This window comes from Ornithorhynchus anatinus, chromosome 14 (genome assembly GCF_004115215.2).
Source record: "Ornithorhynchus anatinus isolate Pmale09 chromosome 14, mOrnAna1.pri.v4, whole genome shotgun sequence".
NCBI lineage: Eukaryota > Metazoa > Chordata > Mammalia > Monotremata > Ornithorhynchidae > Ornithorhynchus > Ornithorhynchus anatinus.
The window spans coordinates 17,028,090-17,041,548 of NC_041741.1; the positions used below are offsets into that span (position 1 = coordinate 17,028,090).

The 13,459-nt window shown below is 45.5% G+C and overlaps 1 protein-coding gene across 1 annotated transcript in view; it reads left to right on the forward strand.

Annotated features, from left to right (window-relative positions):
• Positions 1-8,970, forward strand: part of RAP1B (RAP1B, member of RAS oncogene family) — a 38,595-nt gene extending 29,625 nt beyond the window's left edge. Inside the window, exons 5-8 of the mRNA XM_001511313.5 lie at positions 1,543-1,683; positions 3,357-3,500; positions 5,590-5,705; positions 7,236-8,970. Coding sequence (XP_001511363.1) covers positions 1,543-1,683; positions 3,357-3,500; positions 5,590-5,676 — 372 coding nt within the window. The 3' untranslated portion in view covers positions 5,677-5,705; positions 7,236-8,970. The remainder of the gene's footprint in view (positions 1-1,542; positions 1,684-3,356; positions 3,501-5,589; positions 5,706-7,235) is intronic.
• The last annotated feature ends 4,489 nt before the right edge of the window (positions 8,971-13,459 follow it).

A 13,459-nucleotide genomic window follows, 5' to 3' on the forward strand; every position in this document is an offset into this window, starting at 1 on the left:
ACATCAACTTCACATCATCGTAGCATGGAGGAAACCTACAGTGCGACACGCAGTAGGGGACTCAGGAACTGGCCAACCAACTGTAAGCTAGCAACTTGGTTATAATCGTATTCTCACAACTGTTTAGTACAGTGCTCTGCGCACGTAAGCAGTCCAATATGATGAATTGGAAGATGCCTAGGCTGTAAAACGATGCTTCTGGTGGCATTATTGGAACAAAAAGCAACCATATATACCTGCGTGGGTTATTCTTCAATATTTGGAACTGTAAAGAAATATCACAGATTGTCAAATGCACCATCGTAATCCCCATACTGAAGGAAGGTGAAAAGGCTCTCTCTGGAAACTGCCAGAAATCTGTCTTATCGATGTCATCGGTGTCCAGTCACCAAGAACCGGTTAAGTGCTAAGGATTGGACGTGAAAAGGCCGGTTCCCAAGGCAGCGTACAGACAATGGGATATCGTTTCACAGAGTCAGGGCCGCAGTTTACCTTGGCAGTAGATATGGGAAAATCAGGTTTTGCACCAGACCGTACCAGATTTTTCTTTGGCAATGCCAATCTTAAAACTGACACCAAATTACAGAGCGATGTACCCCAGAGGTGCCTGAGCCGAGAAGTCAGAGAAAGCCAAGCTAAGAAGGCAAACGTGTCGCTTGGGAGATGAACCAACAGTTCTAGGTGCACAGTGTAGAGAAGTGAGTAATTATACCATACCTTATGGTGGTGGCAATAGGGCATCAAACTACACCCCAGATTGAAGTTTAAAAGTTGTGGGGTTCAACCGTCTGAGTAACTAAGGCAGTTTCATCAGTGTTCCCTCAGCCACGTTCAATGACCGATAGCTGCGTCCACAACAGAAAGGTCCCCGACCACAATCAATTCACCAATAGCAGGAGTGCTCAGAGCACGTGGGGAAATGTGGGGAAAATGCCTGATGGCCAGATTCCCGAGTGGCTGCCATGTAGAGCACGTGCAAGGAAGGAGGGCAGTATCAAAGTTTTTGGAAGGTGGTCAGATAGCTTGCATAACTTAGTGTAGCTTCGTACCGAGTGAGTGAGTATAGCCCCCGGATTACTGGCCTGTCCCAGCAATCAGAAGGCCCGCTCACCTTGGGCACGGGTTTCAGAAGGTCAGGAGACCCAGCGGAAGGTTGAACACAGTGAAGGGTATTGTAAGCAGCAGTTGCATCAGCAGAACAAAGGGCATGTAGTGGATTGGCAAGTCCACACACTTTGACTTCCAGTAAAACCTTCAAACCCAAAGGACCACAAACGTGTGACCCCTCCCTCCATTCCCTCCCCCATCCATTGCTCAGGGGGATGCATCACCTCTTACTGTTTAATTCTGTGCATTAAGGCATGCATTTCTTTTGGGTTGCTTATTACTTTGAAATTGGGTTCAAGAAATGATACTTAGACTATTACGTCACCTCCAATGATCTATAATTACTTGCTTCCCTACACTGTGCACCTAGAACTGTTGGTTCATTTATTTGAGCGTTAAAATGTCGCCCGCCTTAACATGTTTTTCTTTCTCTAGGAACAATTTACAGCAATGAGAGACTTGTACATGAAAAACGGACAGGGCTTTGCATTAGTGTATTCCATCACAGCACAGTCCACATTTAACGACTTACAAGATCTGCGAGAACAGATTCTTCGAGTTAAAGATACCGACGACGTAAGTTGGTTTCCTAAACTGTCGCAGGTCTGTCCTTGATTTTTGAAACCTCGATCGTGCCCCTCTTTCGGTGTTTTTTGGGCTTCTTTCATCATGGCGCTACATAAAGTGTAGATTAGCAGGCTTCCGGAATGCCCCAGTCCTGCTCAGTAAAGCTGAGGTTCACCACATAAAGGAGGATAAAAGGGCCAGTGCCCAGTCAGTCATTTATTGAGCGCATACCGTGTGCCGAGCACTGTTCCAAGCGCGTGGGAGAGACCAGTACAGCAGTCGGTAGATACGTTCCCTACCCACGAGCTTACAGCCTAGAGGAGGAGATGAGGAAGAAGCGAATCTAGGTGGTGGAGAAGGACTACTGAGAAGAGAAAATTGGGGGCAAAAGAAAAGGATTAGAGAAGACAAAGCAGAAAAAGGGAGACAGAGCTCTCTTTTAAGACAAGATAAAAAGTCAAGTAAGGGAAAAGGACATTGAGAAGAGAGACTGAATGAAGAGGGAATGAAAGGAGCTAGGTCAGAGTACAGTCAATCTGTCAGTCACTTGAATTTTTTGAACCCGAACTGTGTGCCAAGCCCTGTACTAGGTGCTTGGGGAGGGAACAGTGCCGTGGAGTTAGGATGGTAGATGAAGTGCTGGGGGAGAGGTGAATATCAAGTTGTTAAAGGATCTATGGAGATCCAGGTGCAAAGGCAACATAGAAGAAAATGAAGTCTTACCTAGGGAAGGCCTCTTGGAGGAGGTGTGATTTTTAGGAGGGGAGAGTAGTAGTCTTGTCAGATATGAAGGGGCAGTGGGATCAAGGAAGGATTTTTTATTTTTTTTTTTTTAGGAGGGGAGATGCATGGTTGTGTGTGAAAAGAGTAGGGAAGGAGCCATTGGAAGAGTGAGCGATTGAAGGTGGCAGGCCAGGAGGGAAGAAGTATGGGGACAACCATTTTAATAAGGTGCGAAGGGATTCGATTGGAGACACAGGTGGCCGGAGAAGATTTTGAGAGGAAGCAAGAGATCTCTTGAGATAAATCTGGGAAAGATAGGCGAGTCACAGGGGGCGGAGAGTACGGGCGAGATTTTATGGAGACCAAGCCCTAATATTCACAAGCCCTCCTTTCACCGATTCAATCTTAGTGGCCCTTTGCATTTATTTACTTTAGTCCTGTGTGTGATCTGTACAGCTTCTCGGAATCTTTGCCCACCAGTTTGACTTCATGAAAATAGTTTTGCTCAGAGCCCACACACCCTGGGACGATTAGCTGGAGATTACTGTGTTCCTGACACCAGAAGCGTCACATTTCTAAGCACTTCCTAGTCATAAAACTTGGGGAGAAGGATGGAAGGAGGCCAAGGAGAAACGCCACAAAAAGCAAAATTAATATGACTTTTGAGCCTTTAGATGTGAAATCAGGGAAGCCAGCGTGGTGCCCTGTGGGTGTTTCGGTTATGTGCACTTAACGGGTGAATGAGGAAACATTTCACTCAAGCTCCGTTTCGTCCCATTGAGGAGAAATTCGTAGCCAAAATTGTTTTCTGTATTATGTACTTCCCTGCCTACGCACAACCCATCACTCCTCTCTCCTTTCCCGGGGCCAAGCCTGTTCACATTTACAGGGACCACAGATTTGCGATCTGGAATCTGTTCTCTTCTGATACAGTTCAACAACACCAAATGTCTTTTTAGGTGCCAATGATTCTGGTTGGGAATAAGTGTGACTTGGAAGATGAAAGAGTTGTAGGAAAGGAACAAGGCCAGAACCTAGCAAGACAATGGAACAACTGTGCGTTCTTAGAATCCTCAGCTAAATCAAAGATAAACGTTAATGAGGTAAGGTGAATGTCGAATGTGAATTTCTTGATTTGCCCTGGTCAGCGTTGCAAAATGGCACTGCCAATTTTGAGATCCTCATTGGAGTGGTGCAGGTATATTTCTCTGTGAGCAACAAATTTGATATGCAGTGAAGTACACAGAGAAGCCTTGTGGCCCAGTGGAAAGAAACCAATGCGCGGGAGCCAAAGCACTTGAGTTCTAATCCCAACTCCTGTGTGACCATAGGCAAGTTCCTTAACTTCTGTGCACTTCAAGTGTCCTCATCTGTAAAATGGGAATTAAATCCTTTTCCCTTTCTACTTAGACTCATCCTTCTAGACTGTAAACTCGATATGGGCAGGAAATGTGTCTGACAATTCTGTTGCATTGTACTCTCCCAAGTGCTTAGTACAGTGCTTTGTACACGGTAAGCGCTCAGTAAATATCATTGATAAACTAGGGAGCCCTAGGTAGTCAGGGATTGTGTCCAACATGATTATCTTAGTACACTGCTTGACACATAGTAGACACTTAAGTGCTATTATCATCATCATCATCATCATTATTGCTATTACTAAATAGGTCTCATATATATCTAGAATAATACCCCCTTATCTGAATTATGATTTTAGTTCCACTCTACATTGTCTTAACCTCTTCCCCTCCCTTTGAAATATTTTGACTGAAAGAGATTATAGCCCGTTTCAGTTTTAGACCAGATAAGAGCCGATCTTTTAGCATAAACTTATCTGAGTCTATTAGAATATGTTTCCTTTTTTTCAGTAGGATATGAAAATGAAGAAAAAATAAAATGCTCTATATGTGCTTGAAAAATTGAATTTGAAAACATATAGGTACAGTTACATTGCTATATGAGCATATATTGTGGTTTTTTATCAATACTCTAGTGGGAATTTTTAAGGTCTCAAGCACACAATATAATGGTATATGCCAAGCAGTTACTGTTGTCTCCCCCTCTAGACTGTGAGCTCGTTGTGGGCAGGGAATGTGTCTGTTTGTTGTATTCTCCCAAGGGCTTATGATAGTGCTTTGTACATGGTAAGCGCTCAGTAAATACAGCTGAATGAGTGAATATGTGCCAAACACCAGTCTCTGTCCCACTTGAGATTCCCAAACTAAAGAGGAGAACGCAAGTGTTTAATCCCTATTTCACAGATGAAGAAACTGAGGCACTGAGAAGCGACGTGCCGCAAGGTCCCACAGCAGGCAAGAAGCACAGCCAGCATTAGACCCAAGAGCTTTACATGATGCACCGTACCTCATATTTTATATTTCATTTATGACTTCATTTAGTGCTCTCTCTCTTAACACCCTATTTTTGTGGAACCAATTAAAAGTGCTAACTGGCTATAGCAGTAGTAGTGAAGCACCATAAGGTGAGCGTGAATCAGAAATGAAGAGGAGTTTAAAAGCAAGTATTATTTTGGGAAGTGCTGAAAAAAATGTGATTTGTAGAAACAAACCCCTTCTACTATGCTCACAATGATCAGGCTCCTCCCTGCAGACTGTAAAGGTCCTGGTGGGCAGGGATCTTGTACCGACTCTATTATATTGTACTTTCCGAAGCGCTTAGTACGGCGCTCTGCACAGAGTAAGTGCTCAGTAAATACCGTTGATTGATTGATTGTTAAAACCTTGCCCACTTATGTGCTCCCCCAACTTGAGAGGAGGCGAACTTGGAGAGGATCCTGAGGGAAGATTAAAGAATGGGGAAAGGGGGAAGAATGATTTAAAGGGTTTGAAATGCTACAGACTCCCTTAATAGACGCCTTTTGAACAGGGAGGGTGTCTACCAACTCTCTTGTACTCCACCACCAAGTGCTTAGTGCAGTGCTCCGCACACAGTAAGCGCTCAAAAAATGCCATCGATTAATCAATTTCAGCTTCACAAACAGGCTATCAATTGATCTTAGGTGGAAAACCTGATTTCCTAAGTTAGAGGAGCACTTACTACAGTGCTGTGCACATAGTAGGCACTCGGTAAACAGTGATTTGCACACAGTAAGCACTCAATCAATACGTTTGAGTTATTGCTATGGATAGATACTGAACTGTGTAAACTGAACAATCCCACTTGTGTTCACAGATCTTTTATGATCTAGTGCGGCAAATTAATAGAAAAACTCCAGTCCCCGGAAAGGCACGTAAAAAGTCGTCGTGTCAACTGCTTTAATGTACAGATGTATTGTAGCTCTGAGCCAGGTGAGTTCGTGGATTATTTGGGTCTCCGTTGTCTCCATTTGTGTGATTAGTTTAATTGTACTTATCAGAGGTGCTTAACCTGTGTAAGTTTTCCAAAGTGGGTAGATTGGAATCAGTGGCATTGTATCATACTTCTGCAAGACAGCTGACATAGCAGAGCACATTCAAACAAGCTTAAATGTCCTTGTCGTTTCAGTTGCCCGGGGTCTCTTCCCTTGCTCTCAAATTGAATTGAAAAAATGTCAGTTATTTTGATTTTGCTGGAATGCCACCCAGTTTCCGACTGCTTCCCCACGACTTGTTTTTTAGCACGCCATTCCCGTGAGCCCCCTTCCTTTGTTATAGCAAGTATCAGAGCGTGGACAGATTTATAACGCCTCCCCATTTCCAGACACACCAGTTAGGTGGTTGAATTGTTTTCGGACCCACAACCGCCCCCCCCACTTTATCGCAGTGCTGATTCGCCCGTCCGTTGAGGATCGGCCTCAGCGAGCCCTTTCCCCGCCCCCGTCTCTCGCCGCCCGACTTCCTCCCGGGCCCATTCCCGCCTTCTCTCCGGCTTTATGTCGATAGTCCCAGACGGCCTTTCATCTCCTCGTCAGGACTCTCGGCTGGCGCCGGGGTATGTCCGTTGGGCCAGTCGGAGCTTTTTCAGAAAGGTGAAGCGCTCGCCAGGCCAAAAGGCATCGATACGGGTGAGGCCGCTGCACGTTTCGAAGAGCGTAGCCGGGGGCCGGACGAAATTGTAAACTCTTGATCAAGCTTTATCGCACAGGGTTGGACTGAGGTGATAAATGAAGTCCCTCCTCCCCGGGAGCCATAGAGAGGGGTGGAAATGGCAAGGGGAAAGGAGACGGGAAGAGATGGCCCATCCCCTGTCCTTCTGCGGACTTTCGATGAGGGGGAGACCCCACGCTCTCAAAACTACTTACTTTGGGCCCACAGACGAAACCTTTTGCCCCCACCCCCCACCCATTCACCCCTCCCTTCCTGATTTCCAGTTGAGAGACTCAGAGCGCAGTGGCAGGTGAATATTTCCATGTCGACTGTGGCACCGGAGCGAGCTAGCAGGCCCAAACCCCTGAGTTGAATCGTTGGGTGACCACTGGGTGTTTTAATCCACTTATAATAACGTCTTTGAATGGCATCGGGTCTTTTCCGACCCGTAGCGACCCCGTGGACCCACCCGGTCTCTCTAGAAAATCTTGTGCGTGGCTATTCTCGGTGGTCGGTTCCCTTAATCTGAACGGGAAATAACGTGGCCACCACCCCGGGTTCTCCTTCCAGTCCTTATCACAGGCTGGGATCTATTTTCAGAACGGAAAAAGCTCGCCGGGTTCCCCATCGTGGAAAACGCCTTGCCCTCGTTAACATTTTAGCGGCTAGAGTGACCCGTGGTTTGTATGGGTGTTTGCAGCCCCCGCCCCCGAAGCTGAGAGTCAGGCTGCTTTTTCGTCACTTGGGCAGCTTGTTGTTACCGTAAATCCTCGGATTGTGTTCCACTGTGCATTTTACTCTTCGTTGCTACAGGTTTGAAGAACTGTTGCCCAATTCCAACAGCGCCAGCATTCCGACTTTATTAAATCTACCAACATCTTCAATGGACTTTCCTGTGGTGGTACCCTTTAAGAAACGGATGAAAGCTACTACATCAGTTTGCACATTCTATTCACTTTGCGGTGTCAGAGATTTTTACTTATAAATAGTGTGAGTATGCAACTGGTGAAACCAGAGGCTCCATCCAGTATTACTGCTAAGAGACATTGTTCATCCTTCCACCAGTGCTGTACATGTATGAAAATTGCGGACTGTAAACTTTAACAAGCCCCATACTTTCTATTGGAGAGTCCAGTAATGGAAATCCTGAAAGCACCACTATTTTAGCATAATAAAAGAAAGTCCAAAGAGCTCCTATATAGACTACTCCAGATAACTCCGCTTCTTTGATATTTGTAGCTTCTTGTAATTTTTTTTTTTTAAAGAAATACAAAGTCACCATTGTATTGTACAAAAGCGCTTTGAATTAACACAACAGCTAACTAGTTTTTTGGGTTTTTTTTTAATTTTTGGAAAACCTGTGGAGACCGTGATCTTGTCTTTAAAATGAGATAGTCCTTTCAGTATAATGTCTTAGATTTAAGACTCTGCCTTTAATATCTGTTGGGAAGGAAAAAATGTCCAGACTTTTCAATCTTTTATTGTATGTTTCCTTTTTTTGTTTACATAGGGAACACTGTTTATAGTTACGTGTACAGTGGGGGTCTACAACAAGAAGTGTATATTTTCAGACAATTTTTTAATGATTTGACAATTTTTTGTAAATCATTTTCAGGCTTCTGCAGCTGTAGATTCTCACTGTGAAACCCCCCCGCCCCCTCTCTCCCTCCCCTCTTCCCCCCGCTTGCTCATGCGTAAGTGTATTTGCAATACCAAATAGACAGGTTTTAGCCCTATTACCCGTTAGTGACCGTTTCCCCGTGTGTAACGTTTTGGTTGAGATGTGAAATGGTGGAAGAGTACTGTGGATGTGAATGTGGGAAGTGATTTTTCTAATCATATGTGATTGGTCACAGGGCCTGAGTTTGCAGTGATTTACCTTTTGCCGGTTTATTTACCAAATGCCTCGTTGCTTCGTCTGCATTAACGTTCGGGTGTAAAGATTGTGTGTATATCCAGCAGGGAGCCACAGTATTTAAATTGACCAACCTAATGTTACGACTGCTTCGCGGTGGCCAAATGTAAACTAAAAGCCTTAATCGAAAGTGGTGCAATTTTGTATGACTTAGTATCAGTAGTTCAATAAATTGGGATTGCCAAGCAAGGGCTTGCATTATAATCACCTGCCATTTGAATGTTTTGTGTAATGTTTTAACAGTGCTAGTAAATAAATATGGGTTTAACTTTTTTTTTTAAAGTAACGGACGCGTTCTGCACGGTGTGGGGTCTTGGGCTCTGCCAGGTGGGCAAGCCGAGTGCTCGCCCGTGACGGGGAAGGCGAATGAAAGGCGGCAGACTTTATAACCTAGTGATGTGATTCCAGCGTCAGCCTAGCCACCTCGGACTTTTCTCCCCCCCACCCCCAGCCCGAAAGATGATTTTGTAAAACAAGCAATATCGCTTATATAAAACTCCTCTTGGTATGATTCAACGGCTCTTTTCTTTGAAAATGGGAAAATGAAAATACTTTGATGCGTTACTCTGCTGTTTTTTTATGTAGGATTAAGTTATACCCAGTATGTTATGGTTATAAAAATATTTTAATGAAGTGGACTCACGTACTGCTTTCTTTTCAGATGCTGAGAGCGTTGTGTCTCTGTAGGATACACAGATTTGATTTTCAGTCAACCAATCAATGGTATCGAACGCTTCCTCCATGCAGAGCACCGTACTAAGCGCTTGGGAGCGTACCAGACAATGGGATTAGCGAACGTGTTCTCTGCCCACAGTTAGTTTCTCCTTCAGGAAGTTCAGGAACAGGACGTTTGGACAATTTTATTAAACTTTGCTGCAACAGCTCACTGCCTAGGCCGTATCAGCAGTTCATGCTCGATGTAACCGGGTGTGGGTGACTGCCACTGTTATTCTCTAGACTGTAAACTCTCTGTGGGCAGGGAACGGTGTCTACCAACTCTGCTTCACTGTCCTCTCCCAAGCGCTTAAAACAGTGCCCCGCACACGGTAAAACTCGCCATAAATACCATTGATTGACATTTTTCCCCCGCTTATGTCCTTTTGAGTTGGGAAGATCACAGGGCCTCCTACTTCAACACAGAAAGAACGGCATGGCTTAATTCTTGCAAGGGCTACTGTGTATGTAAGTGGGTTTTCAAATTCTAGGGGGCAAAACTTAATAAAATGCTGTCTAAGGTGAAGGGTTTCGAATGTCCCTGAAATCTGCCAACTCCAAGAGGGCGTTCTGTGCTCATTTGCACCCCTGACCATTGAACTTCCACCAGCCTCTCTGCCTCCTGAATCCTTATGGAGTTTGGGATCCATCTGCCCCTGATGTACTTTTTTGGGGTCCAAATCCCAACTCTAACCATCTCCGTGGAGGCCCCGGACTTTGCAGTCAACGTATGTAAATGCCTGTAAATGTAGAACACCAGTGTGATTTCCTTACCCTCGGCCTCATTCCAGAAATGACTACAATGCAGAAAGGGGCTCTTCAAAAAACATAATAATAACAGTAAATTTTTAAAAAAATTTACTATCTGTTAAGCGCCTACAGTACGCCAGGTACTGTACTAAGTGCTGGGATACATACAAGCAAACGGGGTTGGACGCAGTCCCTGTCCCACGTGAGGCTCACGGTCTCGAACCCATTTTATAGATGAGTTACTGAGGCCCAGAGAGGTGAAGTGACTTGCCCAAGGTCACACAGCCGACAAGCGGCAGAACTGGATTTAGAACCCAGGTCTTTCTGACTCCCGGTCCTGTGCCCTATCCACTAGACCTTGCCACTTCTCCCTTTAAAGCATCTAGCTGGTGGCATAGGCGTTGGTGGAACACAGAGCCAAGTTAATAATGTTGGTATTTGTTAAGCGCTTACTATGTGCAGAGCACTGTTCTAAGCGCTGGGGTAGACGCAGGGGAATCAGGTTGTCCCACGTGGGGATCACAGTCTTTAATCCCCATTTTACAGATGAGGTAACTGAGGCGCAGAGAAGTTAAGTGACTTGCCCACAGTCACACAGCTGACAAGTGGCCGAGCTGGGATTCGAACCCATGACCTCTGACTCCAAAGCCCGTGCTCTTTCCACTGAGCCACGCTGCTTCTCAAGTTAGACGATGGCGGGTTTCATATTGGGGTGGATTGAGAATTTACTGAGTGCACAACTCTACCCGATGCTCAGAGAGTTATGTAAATGTCACTTATGTAAATGACGGATAGAGAAGCAGCAGGGCCCGGGGGTCAGAGGACCTGGGTTCTTCTCTTGACTGTTACTTGTCTGCTGTGTGACCCTGGACAGGTCCCTTCACCTCTCTGTGCCACAGTTTTCTCATCTGTAAAATAAGGATTCTCCCTCACCCTTAGAATGTGAACCCGGGGTCAGGTAGAGATGGTGTCTGACCTGAATACCTTCTATCTACCCCAGGGATTAATATAGTGCCTGGCAGACAGTGAGTGCTTATCAAATACCGCAAGTCTTAGGGGGAACAAACAAGTACATGAGGTGTGTACGCAAGTGCTGTGCGATATTTGATCAGTTTAGTGTGGTCCCTCTGTCTAGTAGCTGAATCGGTTCCAGATTAGTAACTAAACCAAGAAGAGCAATTGAATCCGCATAGCTGTAGTGTGCGTCTTTTCTGGAAACTCAGTCGGGTGACTCACCGACCAGCACCGTCACACTCTTTGGGGACTATTTCGGAGCCTCGTGCCTGAAGCGGAGTTAAATTTGGCAGGGAATTGCGGTAAACAAGAATCCTAGATCTCGGAATGGTCGTGAACTGGTAGAAAACGGAGGGTAGCGGCAAAGATAGCTGTTCAGCTGGCATCCTGATAGATCCGAGGGAACCGCCGTGAAGCCACGGACAGTTCAGATCAGCCACGTGCGATCAGTGCCTTGCTACTGGAGTTCGTCACCCTCTGCACCCCATATCTACTTTTCGCATTCATAACATCGAAATGGCCTTGGAAGTCTTCAGTGAAGCTCGGTTGAATCGGTGGAAATTTATCAGAAAGAGACCGACAGTATGAAGTTTAAAAAGAAAAATTAGGGTCCACGACGATGGGGTTCTTTCCCCCGCACCGCCCCCAAAAAAAACAACAAAAAAACCAGATGAGCCTCACTCTGGGCTCGAGTATTTCGATAGAAGCAGCGTGGCCTAGTGGAAAGAGCACGGGCCTGGGAGTCAGAGGACTTGGGTTCTAATCCCGGCTCTCTGCCGCTTGTCTGCTGCGTGACCTCGGGCAAGTCACTTTGCTTCTCTTGGCCTCGGTTACCTCCTCTGCAAAATTGGGATTAATAATAATAACAATGTTGGTATTTGTTAAGCGCTTACTATGTGCAGAGCACTGTTCTAAGCGCTGGGGTAGACATAGGGGAATCAGGTTGTCCCACATGGGGCTCACAGTCTTCATCCCCATTTTACAGATGAGGTAACTGAGGATTAAGACCCTGAGCCCTAGTACGGTGCCTGGCACCGAGTAAGCGCTTAACACCCTAAAATCGATACCACCTATTGGCAGTGGGTGTTGTAAGCGAGTTGGTAGGCAGCGTTGCGGCAGCAGATTTAAAAAGTGCAAATGGGAATTTTTACATCGATCCCAAAATAACGGTCTCGTGAAAGGTTAGCATCCAAGACACAGCCCACCAAAGAAATGGTTCAAAGGTAAGGCTCCCTCAGGCAGAATTTCATCACACTGGTGGAGGGTAGGAGGGAGGCGGGGGAGAGAAGGCAGCAGAAAACTCTAGATTGACATTTGCAGAGTGCTAAAAGTACTTTTTTTTGTGGTTTGGCGAAAAGAACTCCTCCCTCCCATACCACCGGTAAATGCAGTGAAGGAATGCAAATTATTCAGTCTGATGGGGATTTCTGGGGCAGGACGGAAAAATACTAATGAAAATATTCCACCGGCCAGAGAAATTTCATGCCTTCGTGTCCAGATCCGCAGGTCAGCCTAGGGGAAGCTGCTGTTTCTAGGAGGAGATGGTGGTGGCAATCCCGAGAACTGAATTCAAAGCTAATGATCAGAATCCTCAATTTAAAAATACCAATATTGCCTCATTATTTCCTCGTTTGCCCTTTCACGTGTTTAAACGTTGCCACGACGTGACTTTGGTCGCTGGCTTCCTCGTCTTCAAGCGAAGACCCCCGACTTGTCTGGTTTTCTGAAGATAAACCCTTTCACCATTCAGATTTTGAAGTCTCTGAATTTTAACCCTTTTTCTTTGTGACCGTATTTTTTAAGCACTTACTCTGCGCCAGGCACTGTACTAAACGCCGGGGAAAATAGAAGCTAATCAGGTTGGATGCAGTCCATGTCCCTCATGGGGCTTTCAGTCTTAATTTCCATTTTGCAGATTGGTAAATCAATCAGTCATATTTACTGAACGCTTACTGGGTGCCGAACACTGTACTAAGAGCTTGGGAAAGTACATTTTACAAATGAAGGAACTGAGGCACAGAGAAGTGAAGCGATTTGCCCATGGTCACAAAGCAGGCAAGTAGCAGAGCTGCGAGGTTTTTTGTTTTTGTTCTGTTTTTAATGGTATTTGTTAAGCACTTACTCTTTGACAGGCACTTTACTACACGCTGGGGATGATATAAGGGTGTCAGTTTGGGCACAGTCCCTGTCCCACATAGGACTCATCCTTAATCCCCATTTTCCGATACGAGAACTGAAGCACAGAGAAGTGAAATGACTTGGCTAAAGTCTCACAGCAGACGGGGTGTGGAGGCAGGATTAAAACCCAGTACCTCAGACTCCTGAGCCGGTGCTCTATCCGTTTAGGCCATGCTGTTTCCCTAGTCCTTGTGTTCCCTAGCTGGAGCCATAGGTTTGGAATCAAAATTCTTAGATTGTTAGTTCACCACCACTGCTAATGTATTTCTGGGTTGTGAGAAAAATTGGATTAACTGAACTCTCCTGCTCCTGCTCTTCTACACCCGTGTAATAATAATAACTGTGGTATTTGTTAAGCACTTACTATGTGCCAGGCACTCTACTAAGCGCTGGGGTGGATACAAGTAAATCAGGTTGGACATAATCCCCGTCCCACATGGGACTCAGTCTCAGATCCCCATTTTGC